General features: G+C 42.0%; 1 protein-coding gene across 1 annotated transcript in view; it reads right to left on the reverse strand.

The window, feature by feature from the left end:
- Positions 1-19,469, reverse strand: part of KLHL6 (kelch like family member 6) — a 59,770-nt gene extending 40,301 nt beyond the window's left edge. Inside the window, exon 1 of the mRNA XM_028505104.2 lies at positions 19,029-19,469. Within this exon, the coding sequence (XP_028360905.1) occupies positions 19,029-19,321 (293 nt within the window). The 5' untranslated portion in view covers positions 19,322-19,469. The remainder of the gene's footprint in view (positions 1-19,028) is intronic.
- Positions 19,470-22,537: the final 3,068 nt, after the last annotated feature.

A 22,537-nucleotide genomic window follows, 5' to 3' on the forward strand; every position in this document is an offset into this window, starting at 1 on the left:
ACTTTGATGAGTCCTACATGCTTCTGCTATTCCTAAATGTCACCAGTTCAGAATTTTTCATCCAGCCCAGATGCCCCGTGGCTCACCCCTCCCCAGACCTCCACACCTGCCTCTGAACTCTCTGCCTCTTGTACCCCTAACTCCACCACAGCCCTAAAAACCAATACCCACCTCCACCACCCCCATTATCCCCTTCCTAGACTGGTTCCACCAGCTCTGCTTCTTCCCCCAAGCCCTTCACCATCACAGAGTAACTGTTTCCTCCGCATCAGTGAGACATTCTGGGTTGGAGTGGCTGTGACATTGGTTGCAAACTGAGTTAAGTTCTCCTTAAGAATATAAGTGTCCTTATGTATACAAGTGGTTTATAAAAAATTTAATTAGTATTTTTCAGACTATAAAATGCACTTCCCCCCCCAATTTGGGAGGAATAATGGTTTTTAATGCTGTTGTTGAGTTGTTTACATTTACATTAGTGAAATATTATGTTATTTATGTCATTAAATATTTTACCACATTTTTTGCTTCAAAATTTTTTTCCTATTCTCCTCCTCTAAAACTTAGGTGCATCTTATGGTCCAAAAATATGGTAATGTGCTGCTCAATAAATATTTTGGTTAAGAAAGGATTATTGAATATAAACCTAATGTGGCTGACCAAAGGGGTTTTCAGTGCAAAGAAAGGAAGGAGTCAGCAGATACAGGGGTGACCTAGCGTGGAAAGACATCCCTATGATCCCCAGCACCTCTAAGCTGAAGCTAGGACCATGAATTTTATTAAGCTCACCAAGCATCCCCTTATAATTTGTTCACAAACCAAAGTTTAAGAACAGTTGCTCTAGAGACAGGTCACCTCACTTACCAACACAAGGGTCACTTGGCTCACCCTGAGAATGAGGACATTAGACAAAGGTTCAGGTCAGGAAAACAACTGATCGTGGACAGATATGCCCTCAAAAGCCATACCTCCCTGTGAGTTGTCCCTTTTATCTTGAGATTCACTCCTCCTAGAATTTCATGAGGCCTACAGCTGCCTCCCAAACTGGGGGGTGAGGGTGAGTATGGGCTCAAAAGGAGAAAGATCTTGTCCTGGCCTCTTAAGTCTTTCTCTAACTTAGCTGCATAGACAGGAAACCCTACAGCATGTGTTCAAGTAACGTAGTTCATTATTGCTAGGAGTTCTGAAACAGGATGTCGTGCCAAAGCTTTATTAGCGACAGTGTGCAATTCTCTGTTCTTACCTGCTGTGCCCATGTATATCTTGCACACCTGCAGGGTTGCCTTCAGGGAAGGATTTTGGGGTTCTTGGCCATCTCTCTTTCCACTCCAGAGACATGAACAACTTGCACTCTGCCATCTCTCTCCAGCATTCCCTGAACCCTCAGCTGCTAGCTGAGTCTTTGCTCCAAATTGAGAAAGGAGCTGGGACTCCAGAGCTGCCCCACCTCACTCTAAAGATCATCAGACCTCAAAAGAGCTGCCTTCTGCCAAACTCCTTGCCCAACTTCACCATTCCTCAAGGACACTGCACATGTACCCTTTGGGGACCAGAACTCCAGCCATGTTCCTATACAGCCAGAGTCCCTCCCAGCCCCACTGGCCTGTGGCTGAAGCCTCAGCATGCCATGTAACTCAATCTATCCAAGTTTATGAGAGAAAGAAGGGCTTGTTCTATCCTGCAACATCATTCGGAATAGAACATCAATCACAGCAAAGCTTATGGCCAGGATTCAGCAATGATTCAGCCATGAAGATACAATGGGCACTTCTTGTTTTGCCTGCTCAACATCTTTCCCATTGTTCTAGTAGGAGCACTCAGATTTTCCTTTGGGAGCTATCCCTCCTCCAATATCAGTCTGGGAAATTTGGATGGAGCCAGCCCCACTTCTTAGACCATGGATGAGCATCGTCCAAGTCGCATATTATGCCTCCCAAGTCAAAGTGATTGGTTCATGGATGGGCACAGGAACAAGGTGGTCCAAGCAAAACCAAATTTAGAACTTTCTCTGGACTTATGGGGAAAGAGAAGCTCTCTTCCCACTGGGATTGCTGAGCTGGGAGAAATAAAAGTTTGGAGCTGCTGGAGATCTTCCTGCCTCCCTGTGTGAGGACCCTCCCTGGGAGAGAAATCAATACAGAGGAAAGTAGAGCCATGAGATGGAGAGACAGAGTCCTGATGACATTATGTGGGAAGAAAGATCCAATTAGGCCTGAACCAGTTCTCCTGGACTTTTAAATTATGTGAGCAAATAATTCCTCTTGCTTGAACAAGTCTGATCTGAGTATCTGCCATTTGCAATGCAGAACCCTGCCTGACACACATGACAAGAGAAACCCTAGATAACAAATGAGCCCAACTTCCAAAGAAGATGCCAGGAAAAGGAATGTTAAAATACTCTCAACATTGGCATACAAAGCCCTTCACTGTCTGGTGTGTCCCTTTCCCTTCCCATGAGTAGCTACACCCAACAACCAGCATTTTCCAATGCATGTCTCTGTTTACATCAACACCTTTGGGCTCTAGACAGGTCTTTCTATGTACACTCTCTTAGGCATATTTTAATGTGTATTCTCTATTAGAGTATTAAGCATCTGAAGGGTGAGGGTTATATTTTATTTTCCTCTTAATTTTAATTTACTGGCCCACAGTAGACACTTAATGTTTATTGAATGGATGGATGGATGGATGGATGGATGGATGGATGGATGGATGGGAAACAACACATGCAATGGAGTCCTTGTACTTCAGGTAGATCAAGTGGACTTGCTTATTTTACCCCATCCTCTCCAATCACACAGTTCTCCTCTAATTACCATGAGAATAAATAATGCTGAGCTCCAAGGCTGAGTAACCTGGAGTGAAATGTATATGTGGAGAACTATATGACCTAATGATTCTCAGAAATGGAACTCCAGGTCCAGAATGTTTATCCTAAGCCCTTGGGCCTGAGATTTTACACTGTGAAACATGGGGTTGTTTTTCACCTTAGTTTGCTTTTGCACATCATCTACCTTCTTGCCAGAGGTGAAACCTGACTTCCCCTAACAAAATGCCACTTCCCTTACAAACCTATTCAGTGATGTCTGGTCTGATTCTCACTTCCCACTGGACAGGGACCTAGGTCAGCATTGTGCTTTCTGTCTGTTGCTACATTCTGGCCAGCCTGTTGCCCTGGAAGCTCCTTATTACCCTCTTTTTCCAATCATTTTTCACCCCAGTCCCCCAGAATCCTATGCTGGCTTTCTTATGACCTCCATGTCATTATCTAAAAGTCAAGGATCAGCCTGTGCTTAGAGATTTTTATGAGTGTTCTCTGACCCTGACCACTTAGGAAGATATAAAGTAGCACTGACCCCAGTCTTCACCTCAAAGTGTTTAAATGTGGAGGCTTCCCAGTCATAAAAGTTACTCCTATTGTGATACCTGTGTTCCAGATGTATCCCTCTGCCAACTGCCACAGAGCAATCTGGACTGCTAGGCCTATTTTTTTCATCCAGAGAGAAAGGGGAAGAAGACAGGAGATCTTCCAGCTAGGGGTGGAGAAGAGTTTTAAAGCCAGAGGTGAAAGACCAGCCACCATAGATTGGCCTACACTCAGGGCTGTCCAGGCCAAGGTCAGAGTTAGAGCTGAAATGCAGACCCTGCTACACTCTCCATGCCTTGCACCATGATGTGGACCATGACAGTCCCCATAGAAAGGGGTCTCTATGTCTAATTGGTCTTCCCAGATAGAACTTTTAACAGTTTTAACAGAGATCTCAGCTCACTTTCCTGCTTAAAAACTCTTCCATATCTTCCCACTGCCTATAAGATAAATTCAAACTTTTCATATTGGTCCAACAAATTCTTTCCTGATCTGACCCTGCCCATCCATTGGTTTTAAGGATATGTGTGGACATACCCTTTACTCCAACCCTATTCCTCTATCTATGGTTGCCATGGTTATATTTCATGATACCTTCTCAGATGTGTTTCCTTTTGCCTGGAATGCTGCCTGCCTTCTCCCCCTCTTTTAGTTTCTTCTGGCCAATGCCTACTCATCTTTTAATATTCCTCTCAGTTATTACCTTGTTCAGGAAGCCTTATCTGACTGCTTTATTTTCAGTCTGATTTAATAAGCAGATCTCCATCACTGAATTTATCAACTTGTACTGAAACATTGATTTACCTACCCTCTTCACTAAGTGACTGTGATTTCAAGGACAAGTGGAAACCATAACTCATTCCTCTTTGTAGACCTAGTACCTGTCCTAGAGTAGGCACTTAATAAATTCATGTAAATTGAATGACTACATGCATGGATAGGTACATGTAATTCCACTAAACCCACTTGACACTACAGTACTGCAAGCTCAATATTTTGAATTGTTCCCCCCACCCAGATATTTACACCTTAAGAGAAGTTATATGATCCAGTGTTCTTCAATTAAAGGCCTACAAATCCCTGATGGCACACTGAAAAAGTGTGGGAGGAATGTAGGTTTTCATAGCAATTACTAAGAATTCTCTCCCCCTCCATCTCCATTTCATTTGCAAATGAGACAGACACCTCCTGCCAACCCAGCTACTCTCCTGAGCTTTAAGGATATTGCCAGTGGAGAATTCTAAGATGACTGCAGAGTAGATGGAAGCTACACTCACCTGCTCCCTATGCCAAACTAAGTTTACAACTAAATTATAGAGCAATCAACCTGAATAACCAACTGAATGCTAGCTGAGCCAAAATATTATAACCAAGGATTTACAATAGAAGCCATATAGAGACTGATAAGAAGAGCAGAGAGACAGAGGGGGTTGGTCCCCACACCCACGTGTGGAGGCTGAGAAGTCAGGGGGATATCTCAACTGAAAACTCCCTTCCTGAAGGAACATGGCGTCTAAACTCCATATGGGGACCCCCAACCCAGAGCAACAGAGAAGTGCATAGCATCTGGTGGTGAAAATCAGTTGGGATTCAATCCACCTGGGAGAGGAGGAAACCTGCCAGAGAACCAGATGCTACCTTCCCGGGGACAATCACTCTTACTGTTACAGCATCAACCTTGGGAGTGCACTGTCCAGTCCCCCAGTTATTGGCAACACCAGTTCGCCATGCTTGGGTCCTACAGAGAGGCTTGCTGTCTGTGCCAAAGAGTGACCTTTCAAGTGCTTTCTTCCTGGAGAAGCTCTTGGTGGAGACTCAGCCAGTGATTGAACTGTGTAGCTTTGGAAAGGAGAGCAATCTTCCCCCTCTAGAGTGCACAATCTGTTGAATCACTTGGCCAGCCCATCCTGCTGAGTTTAGTTATGCAAAGGCATCAGCACGGCACACAGAGCTGGGACATTCAGAGTGTGTCTCCCAGGGAGGCTTTTGTCTAGGAATCAGATAGGCAGGTGCTGGGTTGTGTGGCTACATCGTGGGGTGGGGGTGGCACTTCTGTCTCCCCTGTGAGCTCAGCCAATGCTATCTCAGGAGGGGAAAGAAGTGCCCTCCCTCTTCTATAAGCTTGCTGGTACCACCCACAACAAGAGATTGTTTGTGTCTGCCTTCCAAATCACAGATACCCCACCCTGCTGGGCTCAGCTCTGCAGGGTGAAGGGAATGCTGCTCAGAGCTGAAATATCAGGAGTGTGTCCTTCAGGGGCTATTATCTGGGACAGGACAAAGTTCTCAGCTCCCTCCTGTGGGCTCAGCTGGCACCACCCCCAATGGGAGAGTCTTTTGATCTATCCTCCTGAGCCTTGTGGCTCTATCCTGCTGAGATTGTTCTTATAAAAAGGACTACTGACTGCACTCAACCTGAACCTGTGGCACACTCCTCCTGGGGGAGCTAAAGTTGGAGACTCTGGAAGAGACTGGGTGGTTTGACTCTGGAGTAGGATCCACTTTCCCCTCATTTGAGTGCCTGCCTGTGTGACCCCAAGAGGGGATCCTCTTAACTCATCTTCCTGACCCTGGTCACCCTGCCCTACCATACTTGTGACCCATGGAAGAGTCTGTAGTCCTTCCCAGCGTGGGCACACTCAACAGTCTCTCTTTGGAAGGCTTTGGAGGAATACCAGACAACCTCAGAGGGAGGTGGAGTAGCTGACATGTGGAGGTGGACCTCAGAGAGCCTTGGTCCTTTTATAGATCTGCCCCCAGCTTTAACCTGGAGGAAGCCAACCCTTGTACGCAGATTGGCCCCTCCCATGCACACCCAGGCCCAGTAGACACAGCCACAAACAGTGAACAATATGGTAGCTCCAGACAGGTAGCCCAAGGCCAGTTATATCCAAAGTCTGATACCAGCTTGTACCTGAACCCCACTCAAGTGGACTCAGAACCAACAAAACCTGTGGTGGGCTTCAGACCACGCCAGAGCTTGATGCACAGGCGGATTCTGGAAGGCACTAGACTCTTTTGGGAACAATTCTGCCTTCGTGGGCAACCTTTGTACTGTGATTCAGACATGGTGACTAAGGTTTATATTTATAGACAGCCAGCAAAAAGGGTTAACTTCACCAACAAAAGGGCCAACAACATTCAAGACTCAACTACAACAGGAGAGTGTACGTAACCCACAAGAAACATTCCTGGAGCACTGAGCTCAGGTGATCTGGAAGATTGTGCCACTGAACCCAACAAGACACCTACATCATAAAGCCATCATAGCAACTTTGGAAGTCATAACAAACCTATCAAATACACAAAGACAAGATGGGGACACAAAGAAATATGCCCCTAATGAAAGAACAAGAGAAATCCTCAGAAAAAAAGAATTAAATGAAATGGAAGCAACCAAGATACCAGATGCAGAGTTTAAAACAATGGTTATAAGAATGCTCAAAGACCTTAAGGAAAGAATGAATGATCTCAGTGAAAACTTAAACAAAGAGATGGTAGTCATTAAAAAGGAAATTGAAACTATTAAAAAAGTCAAGAATGAAGAATACAATACCTGCAATAAAGATTACACTAGAAGAAATCAATAGCAGATTAGGTGAAACAGAGGACTGAATCAGAGAGTTGGAAGACAAGATAACAGTAAGCACCCAAGAAGAGGATGAAACAGAAAAGAAAATACTGAAAAGTGGGAAAAGTCTAAGGAACTCTGGAAAACATCAAGCATAACAACATCCATATTATAGAGGTACCAAAAGGAAAAAAGATTGAGCAAGAGATAAAGAACCTGTTTGAAGAAATAATGGCTGACAATTTTCTTAACCTAGTGAAGAAAAGTCACACAAGTGCAGGAAGCACAGAGAGTACCAATCAAGATGAACCCAAGGAGAACCACACCAACACACATCATGATTAAAATGGCAAAAGTTAAGGACAAAAGGAGAATCTTAAAGGCAGCAAGAGAAAGACAACTAGTTACCTACAAGGGAGCTCCCATAAGACTGTCAGCTGATTCCTCAACAAAAACACTTAAGGCCAGAAAGGATTGGCATGAAATATTCAAAGTCATGAAAAGCAATGACCTACAACCAAAACTACTCTGCCTGGCAGAGCCATCATTTAAAATTGAAGGCAAAATAAAAAGATTCCCAGATGGAAAAACATTTTAAAGCTAAAGGAGTTTATTACCACCAAACCAGTATTGCAAAAAAAAAAAATGTTAAAGGGTCTGCTTGAAGAAGAAAAAGTAAGGAGAAGATGAGAAGAACATAGAAAACAAAAGAAATAGAGAAAGAGAAAACCATAGGCATAAAGAATAAAATGGCAATAAATAAGCACCTATCAATAATAACCTTACATGTAAATGGATCAAATGCTGTAATCAAAAGACATAAAGTAGTTGAATGTATAAGAAAACATGACTCATATATATATGCTGTCTACAAGGGACCCACCTCAGAACAAAAGATACACACAGAATGAAAGCGAAGGGATGAAAAATATTCCATAAATAGACTTCTGGTCAAGACAGAGGTGTAGGTAGACACTCCTCACCTTCTTGCACAACTATGGGAAAAATTACAACTAGGCTACAAAACAAATATCACCCAGAAATGTCAAAATCAAGCTGTATGTAAGTCTGACAACCAAGGATTTAAAGAAGCCACATTCATTTAGATGGGTAGGAGGGGCAGAGTTGCAGACCCACAGAGGGGCATGGGGAGGTGGAGAGCCACAGAGACATGGAACAAGCAGTCCCACACCCACATGTGGTGGATAAAAATCATGGTGGATAAAATCCTGGAGGGATACCTCAGGAGTAGAGGTCCTAGCTCCAGACCAGGCCACCCAGCCCAGGGTTCCAGAGCCAGGAAGATAAGTCCCCATAACTTCTGGCTGTAAAACCCAGAGCAGGTTGGGGCAGTGGAAGAAACTGCAGGATTCTTGCGATATTCCTCTTAAAGGGCCCACAACAGATTTGGGACTTGTGCAGACACACTCCCTCTAGGACTCAGCACCAGGGCAACAGCTGGAAGGGCACTAGGGGCATATGAGGAGAGATTGAGGTGGCTGGCATCAGGATGAGTACTGGGAGGTGGCTTCCTCCTGGGTAGAAATCCAGAGGCCAACCAGCAGCATTGTCCCCTTTCCCAGGTCTCCCACACACAGAGCCTTAGAGCAGTGACACAGTGATTACCTAAGACCCCATACGACTTACAGGTGCTCTTTTCTACAACAGGATATGCTACTAAGATAAGGAGTCAAGCAGCTCTACCTACTACACAGAAACAAACACAGGGAGGCTGTCAAAGTGTGGAGACAAGGAAATATGGGCCAAAGAAAGAACAGAACAAAATTCCAGGAAAAAAAATTAAATGAAATAGAGATAAGCACCCTATCAGATGCAGAGTTCAAAACATTGGTTAACAGGATGCTCAAGGAACTCACTGGATACAGCAACAGCATAAAAAAGAACCAGGCAGAAATGAAGTTTATGTTAAGCAAAATAAAGAAAAATCTACAGGGAACCAAGAAAGGAAGGGATGTAGCCAAGAATCAAATCAATGATTTGGAACACAATGAAGGGAAAAACACTCAATCAGAACAGCAGAAAGGAAAAAAAATCACAAAAATAAAGAGAGGCCCAGGAACTTCTAGGACATCTTCAAATGTACCAACATCTGAATCATAGGAGTGCCAGAAGGAAAAGAGAAAGAACAAGAAATTGAAAACTTATTTGAGAGAAAAAATAATTAAAGAAAACTTCCCTAATTTGGTGAAGGAAATAGACATACAAGTCCAGGAAGCACAGAGAATCCCAAACAAGATGGACCCAAAGAGGACTACACCAAGACACATAATAATTAAAACATCAAAAGTTAAATATAAAGACAGAATCTTAAAGCAGCAAGAGAAAAGCAGAGTTACCTACAAAAGAATTCTCATAAGATTGTCAGATGATTTCTCAAAAGAAACTTTTCAGGCTAGAAGGTACTAGCAAGAGGTATTCCAAGTGATGAAAACCAAGGACCTACAAGCTAGATTACTCTATCCAGAAAAGCTATCTTTTAGAAAGGAAGGGTGGATAAAGTTCTTCCAAGACAAGTTAACACTAAAGGAGTTCCTCATCACCAAGCCATTATCATATGAAATGTTAAGGGGAATTATTTAAGAAAAAGAAGATCAAAACTATGAACATTAAAATGGCAATAAATTCACAACTAGCAATAATTGAATCTTAAAAAAACAGACTAAGCAAACAAGTAGAACAGAAGCAGAATCATAGGTATGGAAATCATTTGAAGGGTTACCAGTTGGGATGGGGAAGGGGGTAAATGGGAGAAAAGGTGTAGGCATTAAGAAATAAAAAATGGTAAGTACAAAATAGAGAAGGGTAAGTTAAGAACAGTATAGGAAATGGAGTAGTGAAAGAATTTATATATATGACCCATAGACATGAGCTAAGGAGGTAGGATTGCTGGAGTGAATGGGGATACCGGGCGGAAGGGTGCAAAGAGGGAAAATTGGGACAAATGTAAAAGATATTTTTAAAATATTCCATGCAAATTGAAACAAAAAAAAAATCTAGGGTAGAGATACTTACATCTGACAAAATAGACTTTAAAACAAAGGCCATAACAAGAAATAAAGATGGTCACCTCATAGTACTAAAGAGATTGGTCCAACAAGAGGGTACAACCCTTGTAAACATATATGCACCAAACATTGGAGCACCTAAATATATAAAGAAAATTTTGGTGGGCATTAAGGGAGAGATCAACAACAATACAGTCATAGTAGGGGGTTTTAAAGCCCCACTGACATCAATGGATTGATATCCTAAACAAAAAATCAACAAGGCAACAATGACCTTAAATAGCACACTGGATTATTTAAGATGAATTTAATTGATATTTACGGAACATTTCACCTCAAAGCAACAGCATATACATTCTTCTCAATCCACACAGAACATCTCAAAGACAGACCAAGGTTAGGACACAAAATAAGTCTTAACAGAGATTAAAATCTTATCAAGAATCTTCTCTGACCAAAATGATATGAAATTAGAAATCAGTTACAATTTAAGAAACTGAAAAACATTCCAACACATGTTATTAAACAATGAATAGGTTAATGATGAGATCAAAGAAAAAATCAAAGTTACCTGGAAACATGAAAATAAACACACAACAATCCAAAATCTATGGGACATGAGAAAGCAGTACCAAGAAGAAAGTTCACAGCATTCCAGGCCTATCTCAAGAAGCAACAAAAATCTCAAATAAACAATCTAAGCCTCCAGCTAAGAGAACCAGAAAAAAGAACAACAAACAAAGCTCTGGGTGAGTAGAAGGAAGGAAATAATAAAGATTAGAGTGGAAATAAATGACATAGAGACTAAATGAACAATACAAAAGATCAATGAAACTAAGAGCTGGTTCTTTGAAAAGATAAACAAGACTGACAAACCTTTAAACCAGACCATCAAGAAAAAAAGAGGACCTACATACATAAAATCAGAAATGAAAGAGAACTGACAACTGACATTACAGAAATATAAAGGATTGTAAGAAAATACTATGAACAGTTATACTATGCCAACAGATTGGACAACCTGAGCAAAAATGGATAAATCCCAAAAACATGATCAAGTGGGCTTTATTCCAGGGATGCAAACTTGGTACAATATTTGCAAATCAGTAAATGAGATCTATCACATAAATAATGATGCATGAAAATCACATGATTATAGCAATAGATGCAGAAAAAGCATTTGATAAAATCCAGCACCTATGATATAAACTCTCAGCAAAGTGAGAATAAAAGAATCATACTTCAACATAATAAATGCCATACATGGCAAACCCACTGCCAACATCATACTTAGTGGGTAAAAACTAAAAGCATTTCCCTTAAGTTCATGAACAAGATAGGGATGTCCACTTTCACCACTTTTATCAACATGGTCCTGAAAGTCCTAGCCACAGCAACCAGGCAAGAAGAAATAAAAGGCATCCAAATTGGAAAGGAGGAAGTAAAACTGTCATTATTTGCAAATGATATAATATTATATATAGAAAACCCTAAAGACTCCACCTAAAACTACTAGATCTAACAAATGAATTCAGCAAAGTAGCAGGATACAAAATTAATATTCAGAAATCAGTAACATTTTTATACACCAATAACGAACTATCAGAAAGAGAAATTAAGAAAACAATGCCATTTACTACTGCAACTAAAAAATAATAAGGTACCCCAGAATAAATGTAACTAAGGAGGTAAAAGATATCTACTCAAAAGTGATACGATACTGAAGAAAGAAAATGAGGAAGTTACAAATAAGTGGAAGCATATACACTGCTCATGGATAGGAAGAATTAACATCATTGAAATGTCCATAGTACTCAAAGAAATCTACAAATTCAACCCAATTCCTATCAAGCTACTAATGGCATAACTCACAGGTCTAGAACAAATATTCCAAAAATTTATATGAAACCACACAAGACCCCAAATAGCCTCAGAAATCTTGAGAAAGAAGAACAAAGTTGAAGATGTCACAATAGCTGCTATCAAACTATACTACAAGGCCATAGTAATCAAAACAGCATGATATTGGCACAAAAACAGGCATATAGATCAATAGAACAGAATAGCCCAGAAATAAACCCACAGTTTTATGGTAAATGATATTTGACAAAGGAGACCAGAGCATACAGTGGAGTAAAGACAACCTTTGCAATAAATGGTGTTGGGAAAACTGAACAGATAAGTGCGAAAAAATGAAACTAAACCACCAATTTACACCATACACAAGATTATAAGCTCACAATCAATTAAAAATATAAAGGTAAGTTGCAAAATCATTAAAGTCCTAGAAGAAAACATAGGCAGTAAAATTTCAGACATTCCTCACGGCAATATTTTTGCCTATATATCTCCTCTGGCAAGGGAAACAAAGGAAAATAATAAACAAATGGGACTACATCAAACTAAAAGCTTTTGGACAGTAAAAGAAACCATCGACAAAATGAAAAGGGAATCCACTGAGTGGGAAACATATTTGCCAATGATACATCTGATAAGAGATGAATTTCCAAAACATATAAAGGACTTACACAACTCAATACCAAGAAGACAAACACTCTCCCCAAAAAACATTCTTTTTTGTTCTGCTTGTGTGTGCATATGTGTTATATTCATTAACCCCACCTTCCAAGAATTATTCATTGAACATCTGCCCCTTCCCTATTCCCTCAACATCAAGATGTCCTTAACATCTGGTCCCTTATAAGCCTGAGCTAACTCTACAATAACATATCATGATCTCTTAAATGCCAGTCAGCTCTTACTCGTCCCTCAGCCTGAATCATTATATGTAATCCTGCTGGTGGTTAATTTTTATAGCTCATCAGAAAGAGCTATGATGCAACTTTTGGTTGAATTATGTTTTAAAATCATAGCAGTATCAATACTCATGTAATTATTGTGGCCTTTTAAGGCTTTAGCCTTCCACAAAAATTAATGCAACAAAAAAATGCCTACCTTTAGCTGGCATAGAACACATAGGTTGCATAAATAATATTATTTCATAGCAAGGGAGACTTATCTGTATAGAGAAATGGCCTCTCCAAAAGAACTTAAGATGGCTTATGCTAAAGCAGCAGAGGTATGGTAAATTACAAAACAACAACAAAAAATAAGAAGATAAGAAATATGTAATTAAAGTAGTAGGAGAATATAACATTGAAACCTAGGCTAAGAAAAGCCAATACAATAAGCTTCCTGACAGCAAAAACAGAAATACAATAAATTGGCTAATAAAAGAAAATAAATCACGAATTGCTATTCCTCTTTAATGAACACTAATTTTTCCTTTTGTTTAGTGCCTTCCCTTTCTGAAAAATGCTCTGGCTCAAGTGGTGTACACACACACACTCTCACATCTTTGACCAAAGGTGTACTTCTAAACTCAGCCTGGCTGATTATTGTGCCACTCCTCCCTGACACAGTGATTGGTCTGAGATTGGATAATTGAATGGAGCTGGGCCAGTCAGAGCTTTCCCTGGACCTTTCAAACTGAAGCTGGCCCTTCAGTCTCTCTCTGGAACCAAAGTCTCAGAGCTGCCAACTGGTAAACTCCCAAACATGTGGCAGCTCCAAGTCCCACCTGAGAAAGAAGCTGAGTGAAGATGGTAAGAAAGCCCCCTGACTGCATTCAAGGCCCTGGTTCCTCTTCCCTCTGGGGTTTGCTGCATCCTGACCCTTCCTATGATTTGGTTATGTGGCCAAATATCTTCCTCTTTTGCCTACGCTGATTTGACTTGAGTTCCTATCCCTTACAATAAAAGAATGCTGACTAATACAGAACGTTGAGCAATGTGATAGATGGTGAGGTCCAAGACAGTTTTACCAAAAGCATAGATGTTCTGCATAGGGCTCCCTCTTCCCATGGAGTGTTTGATGTTTTCTGCATGAGAATCTAGTTCTGTAAAGGTATTTTCATGTAGGAACAGTTACAAATCCATGTGCTTTCATGCAGGGATAAAGCTCAGAACTTGATATATTAATGATGAAAGTAGTTCTCTGTTGTGTTTTAGTTGGGAGCGGCACGGAACATTATTCAAAACAGGAGAATAGATTTTCTGGTCTTAACTGAAAGAAGATTCACATGCTCTAGACATCAGAAATGGAGATGACATTTTATTGAAAATTCAAAGGATCTGACTGCACTTCTATCCTGGGGCAGCAACCCCCATCAAGAAGAACCTTTTTTAGGATTGGAAGGCAGATAAGGGATTGTAGATCAATAGTACTTAAGTACTAACCACCATATTGGTTCAGCCAGGAAGAAAATATTAAAAGTATAAATACAGAGCCCAATGCTAGAAGTACAGTTAATAGTTCACTAGAGTTACCAACTGTAGCAGTAGAAATCCTCAACAGTTATAATCCAGTTTTAATCCAGACCCAGACAGCCTTTAATTCATTCTTGTTCTCCTTTGCACGCATTCTATCACCTACGCTTGCTGGTTCCCCTTTAGACATCTTACACATTATGGAAAACAAGAAAAGGGTTACAATATCTAAACACAGCTGAAGAGTAGCCTCTCTCCCACATTCCTGCCATCCAGTAATTGGTTAATATATAACAATGATTAATAGATTGTGCCCATACTGCCCTTTCCATTCTTGGCCTTATGTTTGATTTCTGTAGTGAGTAGCCAAAGTCTTCTCATTACCCCCTCAGGGAACCAGACCCAGAGACTGAGGTGCTGAGGTGCAAGGCATGGGCCATGCCCAGGCAGGGATTTCAGCATCAGCAACTACAAAGGAGTTCACTGTTGACTCAGACTCAGCCTGGGAGCTTTAACATGTGGGTAGAAGGGGCCAGTCATCAGTAAGACTGAAAGAAGCCTGATGAGCCCTCCCTTTATCACCTCCAGTCCTGGGAATCACAACACTGTTGCTCTCACAGGTCAACCTCATGTGTGGACTGTGCCAGATTCTTCAGTGAGTTGCTCCCCCATCAAATGGAGAGAACCACTGGTTTAAATGGAGGTCCTTTGGGAGGTGGGCTCAGTACACAGGTGGAACAAACCCTTCCCATGACTTCAATATGGGGACCTATCCAAAGGCATAGCACAAGTGACAGCTTTATTAGTAGGCTTATAAAAGACATTAGTAGTCTTATAAATTTTTTTTAAACCATTAATATGAATGTTAAATCTATGCTTTCCTCAATGCCATGAAAATATTTGGACTCTGACATTGTGTGATTTGATATTTAAATGTGTTATGAGCTACTTTCGAAGCTTTATTCACCCTTACCCTTTTCTCAGTCTCAAATCTTCACATTTTCCCAACTTCCTCATTCCACTTAAAACTTTTAAATAGGCCCTCAAAGGGAACTGCAATGTCTGAGTTACAAATATAGCCCCTGTTTACAGCCACCCTGCTTTCCCATGTAGCTAGGCAAGAGCTGGGCAGCAGGTCCAGAGAACATGTGTAGTATGGTAGAAGTAAGGAAAATTCTGGGGGGAAATGCAACTGGTGGATTTTCTGATACATTGGACCACATAAAAAACTATTATGGAGAGGCTGTGAGTAAAAAATGTTCCCAAATCAAGTGGAAAAAGTGAATTATTAATTTCAGGAAAGGCAAAGGGTTTACAAGAAAGGAAATATAATCATATCACACAATTGGGCTCAACAGGAAATAATGTTTTCATAGATATAATGTAAACTCAATATAAATTTATCAAAAGTGTGATAACATTATACTGAGAAGTTATAGAGAAGGAAAGTATATGGTAAGAAGGTTTTATAGAAGTGCTAAGTCCTTATCAGACATACTAGAAATTCATGTGTCTAATGCTGAGAAATCAAGAGAGAGAAATATAAGCATATTTTGTGGAAATACAAGTATAACAGAAGAAACAGATAAATGTTGAAAATGGTAGGCTCTGGTGAGCAAGGCTAAAGGGTAGAGGAGGCAAAGATAAATTTTTGTTTTTCATTATAACCCTTTAAATACTATTTGACTCTGATACTATTCACATGTATTACTTTGATATAGATAAATTTTAATTTTTAAACATACAGATGAAAATGTGAAAGACCATGAACAGGTAGCTCATAGAAAAAGAACTGAAGACCTTATTTAAAAGAAGAGAAATGCAAATTAAAACTAATTTGAGATACTCCTTCTCATTGATCAAATTGGGAAAAATCCAAGTTTGAGGCCATCGTCTTTTGGCAAAGCTGTGGGAAGGACAGAATTCTCGAACTGTATCAAGGAGAATCAGGCAATATCTGTCAAAACTGTGGTGCTTTTCTCTTTGACTCAGTAAACCCTGTTCTAGAAATGCACACCAGGCCCTCTTGCATGCCTGTGAAATGATATATGTATAAGGTTATTCATTACAACACTTTGTAAAAGCAAAGGACTAAAAAGAATCCAAACGTCTGTCAATAGGTGATTTGTTAAATAAAGTATGGTTCAGTCACTGAGCGGAAAATATTTATGTTCTCCATGAACAAAGATTAAAAACAAACCTACATAATTTCGCCAGCAGCCTCCAGGCCCTCCAAAGCTCAGAGGCTCTGTGTGGAAGCCTCTCAGACAGAGCAGACTCCCTGCCCTGCCACGGTCTGAGCATAAAGGGAAGTTGGCTCTCCCTCTCCGCCCCTTTCAAAATCTTAGAAACAAAGCAAGACAGGCAGTGGGTGGGGCAAGGTCAGAGTTAACATCAGTCCTAGGTTCAAATCCTTCTTTTTAAAAAACTTTTAATTGATTTATAGAGAGACAGAAGAAGGGAGGGAGGAGGAGAAAGAGAGAGAGAGAAACACAGATTTGTCATCCCACTTTTTATGTGCTCATTAGTTGATTCTTGCATGTGCCCTGACCAGGGATACAATCTGCAACCTTGGTGCGTCAGATCGATGATCCAACCAATTTGGCAAGGGCTCAGATCCCTCTTGGCCACTTTGTTAACTGACACACTTGGACTTGGGTTTCTCATCTGTAAATGGGGATAAAATTCCCTACCTCCTAGAGTGTATGTGACACTGGGGACACAGAGCCTGGTCCACAATGAGTACTCAACAAGAGGGGTTATTATTAATAGTACTACCGGAAAAAGGAATCCTGTCTCCAGGATTAATGTGTTTGTGAGAGGAGGATGATCATCTTGGAAATGCCAAGATAAGAATCAAAAGCCACTGGACAAAAGAGTAGGAATTTCCCTTCATGACCAGGCAGTTTTGGAAGAGATTGTTCAGCCACAGGCAGAAACATGCACCATGTGGGCGCCCCCAGCTTCTCACTGCCACCACCTCCTCAAGGATTTGCAGAGACTTCCCTTCCCTAAGTACTGTACAGCAGCAGGACTGGAGGGACGGAGCCCACACACTATCTGTTTGAGACGAGAAACCTGAGGACCAGAGAAGCCAGTGATGTGCCTGAGAGCGCACAGCCAGTAGTCCCGTTCCACAGCCAGAAGGAGCCACTAACAACATTGCTTATCAGGCATACATTTTATGGCAGCAATTTTCCAGTGATTCAAAACAGAAAGAATAAATCTAAAAGTGAGTACTCAGGACATTTGAGCCAAGCTGACTTTCATTCACTTCTGAATGGGGTTGTGATCAATGTGAAAGCACATGGTCAATATTGGTGGAGTAAGTAATGTGTGTATCACATCAACCTGTCTTTATGGCTGTGCCTATGCTTTCCCTTTTATATATAACACTTCCTGTGGAATGAAGCCCCAAGTGTAGTGACAGTTTGTATTGCAATAAAAACAAGCATTTCAAGAATGTGCCCAGCCCCTGCTCCAGCAGTGACAACACATGTAATATTGGGTTTCCATTTCCTCATCTGTAAATGGGAATATCAGCCACCTTCATTGTGCTGTTGCAAAAATAAAATCAGTTAACGATGCTCGGCACTTAGCAAGCACCACTTCCTGCAAACCCAGATCTCCCCTTGCCTTTCCTGCGTGTGGGACCTCACCAGTTCCACAACGCCTCCTGCCCTGCTCTTTGAATTCCAAAGAAAAAATTTCCCGTATGGAGAGAGAGAGAGAGAGAGAGAGAGAGAGAGAGAGAGAGAAAGGGAGAGAGAGAGGAGAAGGAGAAGGAGAAGAAGAAGAAGAAGAAGAAAGAAAATAATTTCCATGATATTTACAATTAAATATAGTTCTAATTTCCTCAACCAGAATCAAGAGTTAAGTAGAATCTCATTGATAAAAGTTGAGAAAAGTATTTCTTTTTCAAATTTCCCCAAAACCTTCTTCATCCACATTTCCCTTGGGGACTGGTTCCCACCATGTCTACATCAATCTGGAGCACTCTGTAGCCAGCTGTACTCACTGGGTTCCCAGTTCCCCCACATTCCTACCCCAGGCACACTCAATAAGTGGTTCTCACCTGCACAAAGCAGAATGAGGGGACAAATTTTAGCAGAGACATGGTGAGCATCTACTATATGCTAAGCTGTGTGCAAGACCTTTTTCACCTCTCACACTTAATTATCACAACAACCATGACAGGCAGTCATCATCACTCCCAGCCCACAGAGGACAAAACAGAAACTCGAAGCATGGAGTGACATGCGGAAAGCCTGTGGTCAGGAACGGGCAGAGGGGGATGGAACTCAGGCCTCTGAGTCTGTTGTACCTAGGAGCCTCTAGCCTCTAAAGCATATTTGTAACAGTTTTTCCTTTCCTCCCACACCCTTGGCACAAACAGAAACCCCTAATTTTCAGCAAGTCATTTGATAACTTCAAAAGAGGAGCCACATCCTTTTCTCAACCTCTATTGGTGAACAAAGACAACATCATGTTTCCAACACACTAGTCAGACCAAAGGGGGAAAAAAATCCCCATGACTTTAGATTTTCCATACTTTGGAACAAGGACATTTCGCACAGAAGACTTATCATATTGTACAAACATTGCTTTTAAATAACACCAATCTCTCTTGATATAGCTTAAATCCTAAAATCTAAGGTTGAATCTCTTCCTTTCTTGCACCTTGAATAAATACACAAACCATAAATTCGACAGTCCACTGGTTAGATTGAGCTGTCCCATCAATACAGAGATTCCTGACAACTTGCACCCAATTTGACTCTGGTCTTAGGTGTGCTGACCTGAAATAGTTGCTGGCCGCAGCAAGCACCACGCGGTGGCAGGAGAATTCCTGAATGTCCACACACAAGGTGACATCTGTCAGAGCGTTTTCCACGCGGAGGGTCTCCAGGCCATTCTGCAGAATTAAGGACAGTCCCGTGTCGTCAAATTTTACCTTGTCCCCATTTAAGATTTCTACCAGGTCTCCCCTTTTCTGGGAGGGTTCATCCGTGGGAGGTGCCAGAGGCCCTTCCAGACTCTTCTCCACCACGTCGCCCATAGTCCAGGCACCCCTTTGTCCTGCCATTAACATCCAGACTGAAGGAGCACCCAAGTTTCGGGCAGGTCACATTGCAGAAGCAGAGCGGATTTCCTGTGCAGGGCGCTCCACTTATCACCAGCTGTCACACACACATAACAGGAAGTCTCGCACTTTCTCATCCTGTTACTACAAACGCCAATAACTTCTATTCTTCTTCTTTCTGCAAACATTCACGAGGGCAGAAATTACTTAGAAAGGGTGTGTGGGAAGGGGCTCCGGGAGAGAAGGAGTGGCTTCTCAGAGTCTGCTATTAGTGTTGTGCAGTTATTTTGGTCCACTTCCTACCTCATATCCGTGAGCAGGAAGCCTCTGGTTCTGGTTATTACATTTGTACTCCTGGTGCTTCTATAACTGAAATTGTCAGCAATGGAATGGGCAGGGGCCGTTCTATTGTACAATCCCCTTCCCAGGAGTCTGAGCTCCCGCAGAGTCCCTTGGGAACCTTGGAGTGTACTTATCTCCGGCATTCTCAGTTCTGTCAGCACTTCACACTTTCTGTCTTTGTCTTCCTCCCTGCTCAGGGGAAAACAATGGCATGGCAAATATTAATGTTCCCCACCCCCTTTTCCAAAATGTCTGTTGTTTCAGATATGCCTCTGGGGGCAGAGAAGAAATGGCCTCCAAAGACTATCCCCAGGGCCTTCTCCCTTACAGGACCAATCAGGGTCGGTCTTCAGATTGCCCTAGCAAGTCTCAGATGGCCTGATCTCACCCAGCATCTATCGCTCATGCATCCAGTGGTGGATCATGAAGTATTTCCATGACCTCTGCAGGTCTCTGTTAAATAGCAATAACTATCTTTTATTATTAACTTTCCACTAGATCCTAGGACAATTTTAGAAGTTAATGCATTTTCATCTTTGTAACAACCCACTCGGGGTTGATAGGACTTTCCTCATTTTGCAGCTTAAGGAAACTGAAGCTCTGATCAAGGGAGTGGCGGGGCCCAGTTCCCTTTGGCTCTGAAGCCGCTCTTTCCCCCACCGCCATCAGGCCCTCAGAGCTGTAACAGCATGTCCACCTAACTCCCACAGAGGGGACCGCAAGGCCTGCCTACACCGTCCTGGTGCCCTGCCAGAGTGGCCCCTGCTGTCCCTCTCCTGCCCTCACTCACCCTCTGAAAGGGGGAGCACTTCCAGGCGTCCTGATTAACAGGAGTGCCGATCCTCTCGCTGCCCTGGTCAGCGGTGATTGAGCCCACTCCATGAGTCCTGATTCTGCCTCAGCTCTTCCTCTTTCCCATAGATACTTACTCTTAAAATCAGGGTATTTGATATTGCCCCTCACTTGTTCTTTTTCTGGAGCCAATCAAGGTGCTTTGGGGTTAATAACAGAGTATCCCAACAAAGTGGGTCTCACACTATAACAAGTCAGAGGTGTGGAGTCCCAGGTTGATCCAGAAGCTTAGCGATGCATTGAAGATGTGAGATTTTTTTCCTCTTTCCATTCTGTCATCCTCAGTGTGATGGAGATGTCCCCTTGTGCTCACAGAATAGCTGCCACAGTACCAAACACCAAGTCTTCATACAACTGCAGTCCAATATCAAGGATTACAAGAGCAGACGTCAGACTTCTAGGCCATCTGGCTGCCTCACACAAAACACCGGGCAACATAAACATAATGCCATGATTGGCTTGAACCAAATTCAGCTCACCCCCAGAGACTAGTCCACCTTCTCCAAAATCTAGTGGCTGGACAAACTCAGGGCCTGCTAGCCCGGGAGAGGGTGGAAGGCTGGTGTGCACTAAGCCTCCTGTGCCTGCACAAGGACACACACGACCCTGGCTCTCCCTGCAGGCCTTGGCCGGGAAGGCCTCAAGTTGTAAACAACACTGACTATATTTGACTCCACCCCAGTCACCCTAAATAAAACAAAATTAAAAGTAAAATTCAATTCTTTAATTCATGATGAATCCTGCTCACCAAGTTCCCTTGTTATTTTCCGTATACCTTCCTAGCCCACTCATCCCATCCCCTGGTGTCAGTTAGATAGCTGTTACCTTCCCCACAACCTTCCATGTCCTAGTAAACAAGCACACACCTATGGGATGGTAATGTCTACAATTCTACTGTAGTGCAAAGGTGAAAAACACAATCGTTTGGGCATTTGTTTCAACCTGGATATGCTCTAAAATTTAGCATGAACTGGTAAATATTCTTTATAGCTACAGGCAGAATAACTGTTCTGCAAAAGTTTTATTTTCTCTACCAGGCAACCAAACACACAAGCCATTGGCAAAAGCTTTATTGCTGAGCAAACAATTTAATTACATCTTACTGAGCTAGTTGGCTTCATGATGCTTGTAAGGAATAGATTCTGTCCCCATATAATTGGGTAGCTTCACTCAAGGAAAATCTTGATTCCTAAGGCCACGGGTTGCCCCTCTGACTCCAGTCAACTGTCTTCTCTGATACAAATTATAATGATAGAAACAAGTCTTAAGTCAACCACTGAGGAAGAGCCACTATTCCCTCATGTTAACTTATTGCTACAAAATGATAACTTACTATTTTTTAAAGATTTTATTTATTTATTTTTAGAGAGAGGGAAAGGGAGGGAGAAAGAGAGGGAGAGAAACATTGACATGCAAGAGATACATTAATTGGTTACCTCTCACACATCCCCCCACTGGGTACCTGGCCCACAACCCAGACCTGACTGAGAATTGAACCAGGGACCTTTTGGTTCACAGGCTGGCACTCAACCCACTGAGCCACACCAACCAGAGCTAACCCACATTTTCAGTAAGGCAATCATAGCATAAAGAAACATTGATGTGTGAGAGAAACATGGATTGGTTGCCTCTCATACATGCCCCAACCAGGGACCAGCTGCAATCTAACATGTGCCCTGACTGGGAATAGAACTGGCGACCTTTCGTTTTGCAGGATGACACTCAAGCAACTGAGCCACATCGATCAGGTCAAAATGAGCATTTATTGAGCATCAGCTACATTCCAGGAACTATGAGAAGCACTTTATGAACTCTAATGCACTTAATCTTCCTAATAACCTAGTGCAGTTAAGTATAAGGATCTGCCTTTCAGAGATGTAAAAGTAGATCAGGTCATATAATTGTAGCACAAAATATCAGTGCCACACCCATATCCCCTTAGCCCACCCTGGGGTTCACCCACCGACAGTTCCCACACATTCCAAAAGCATTGATCCGCCCGAGAGCATCCCCTGGCTACAAGAGAACATC

Source organism: Phyllostomus discolor, chromosome 2 (genome assembly GCF_004126475.2).
Source record: "Phyllostomus discolor isolate MPI-MPIP mPhyDis1 chromosome 2, mPhyDis1.pri.v3, whole genome shotgun sequence".
NCBI classification, from domain to species: domain Eukaryota; kingdom Metazoa; phylum Chordata; class Mammalia; order Chiroptera; family Phyllostomidae; genus Phyllostomus; species Phyllostomus discolor.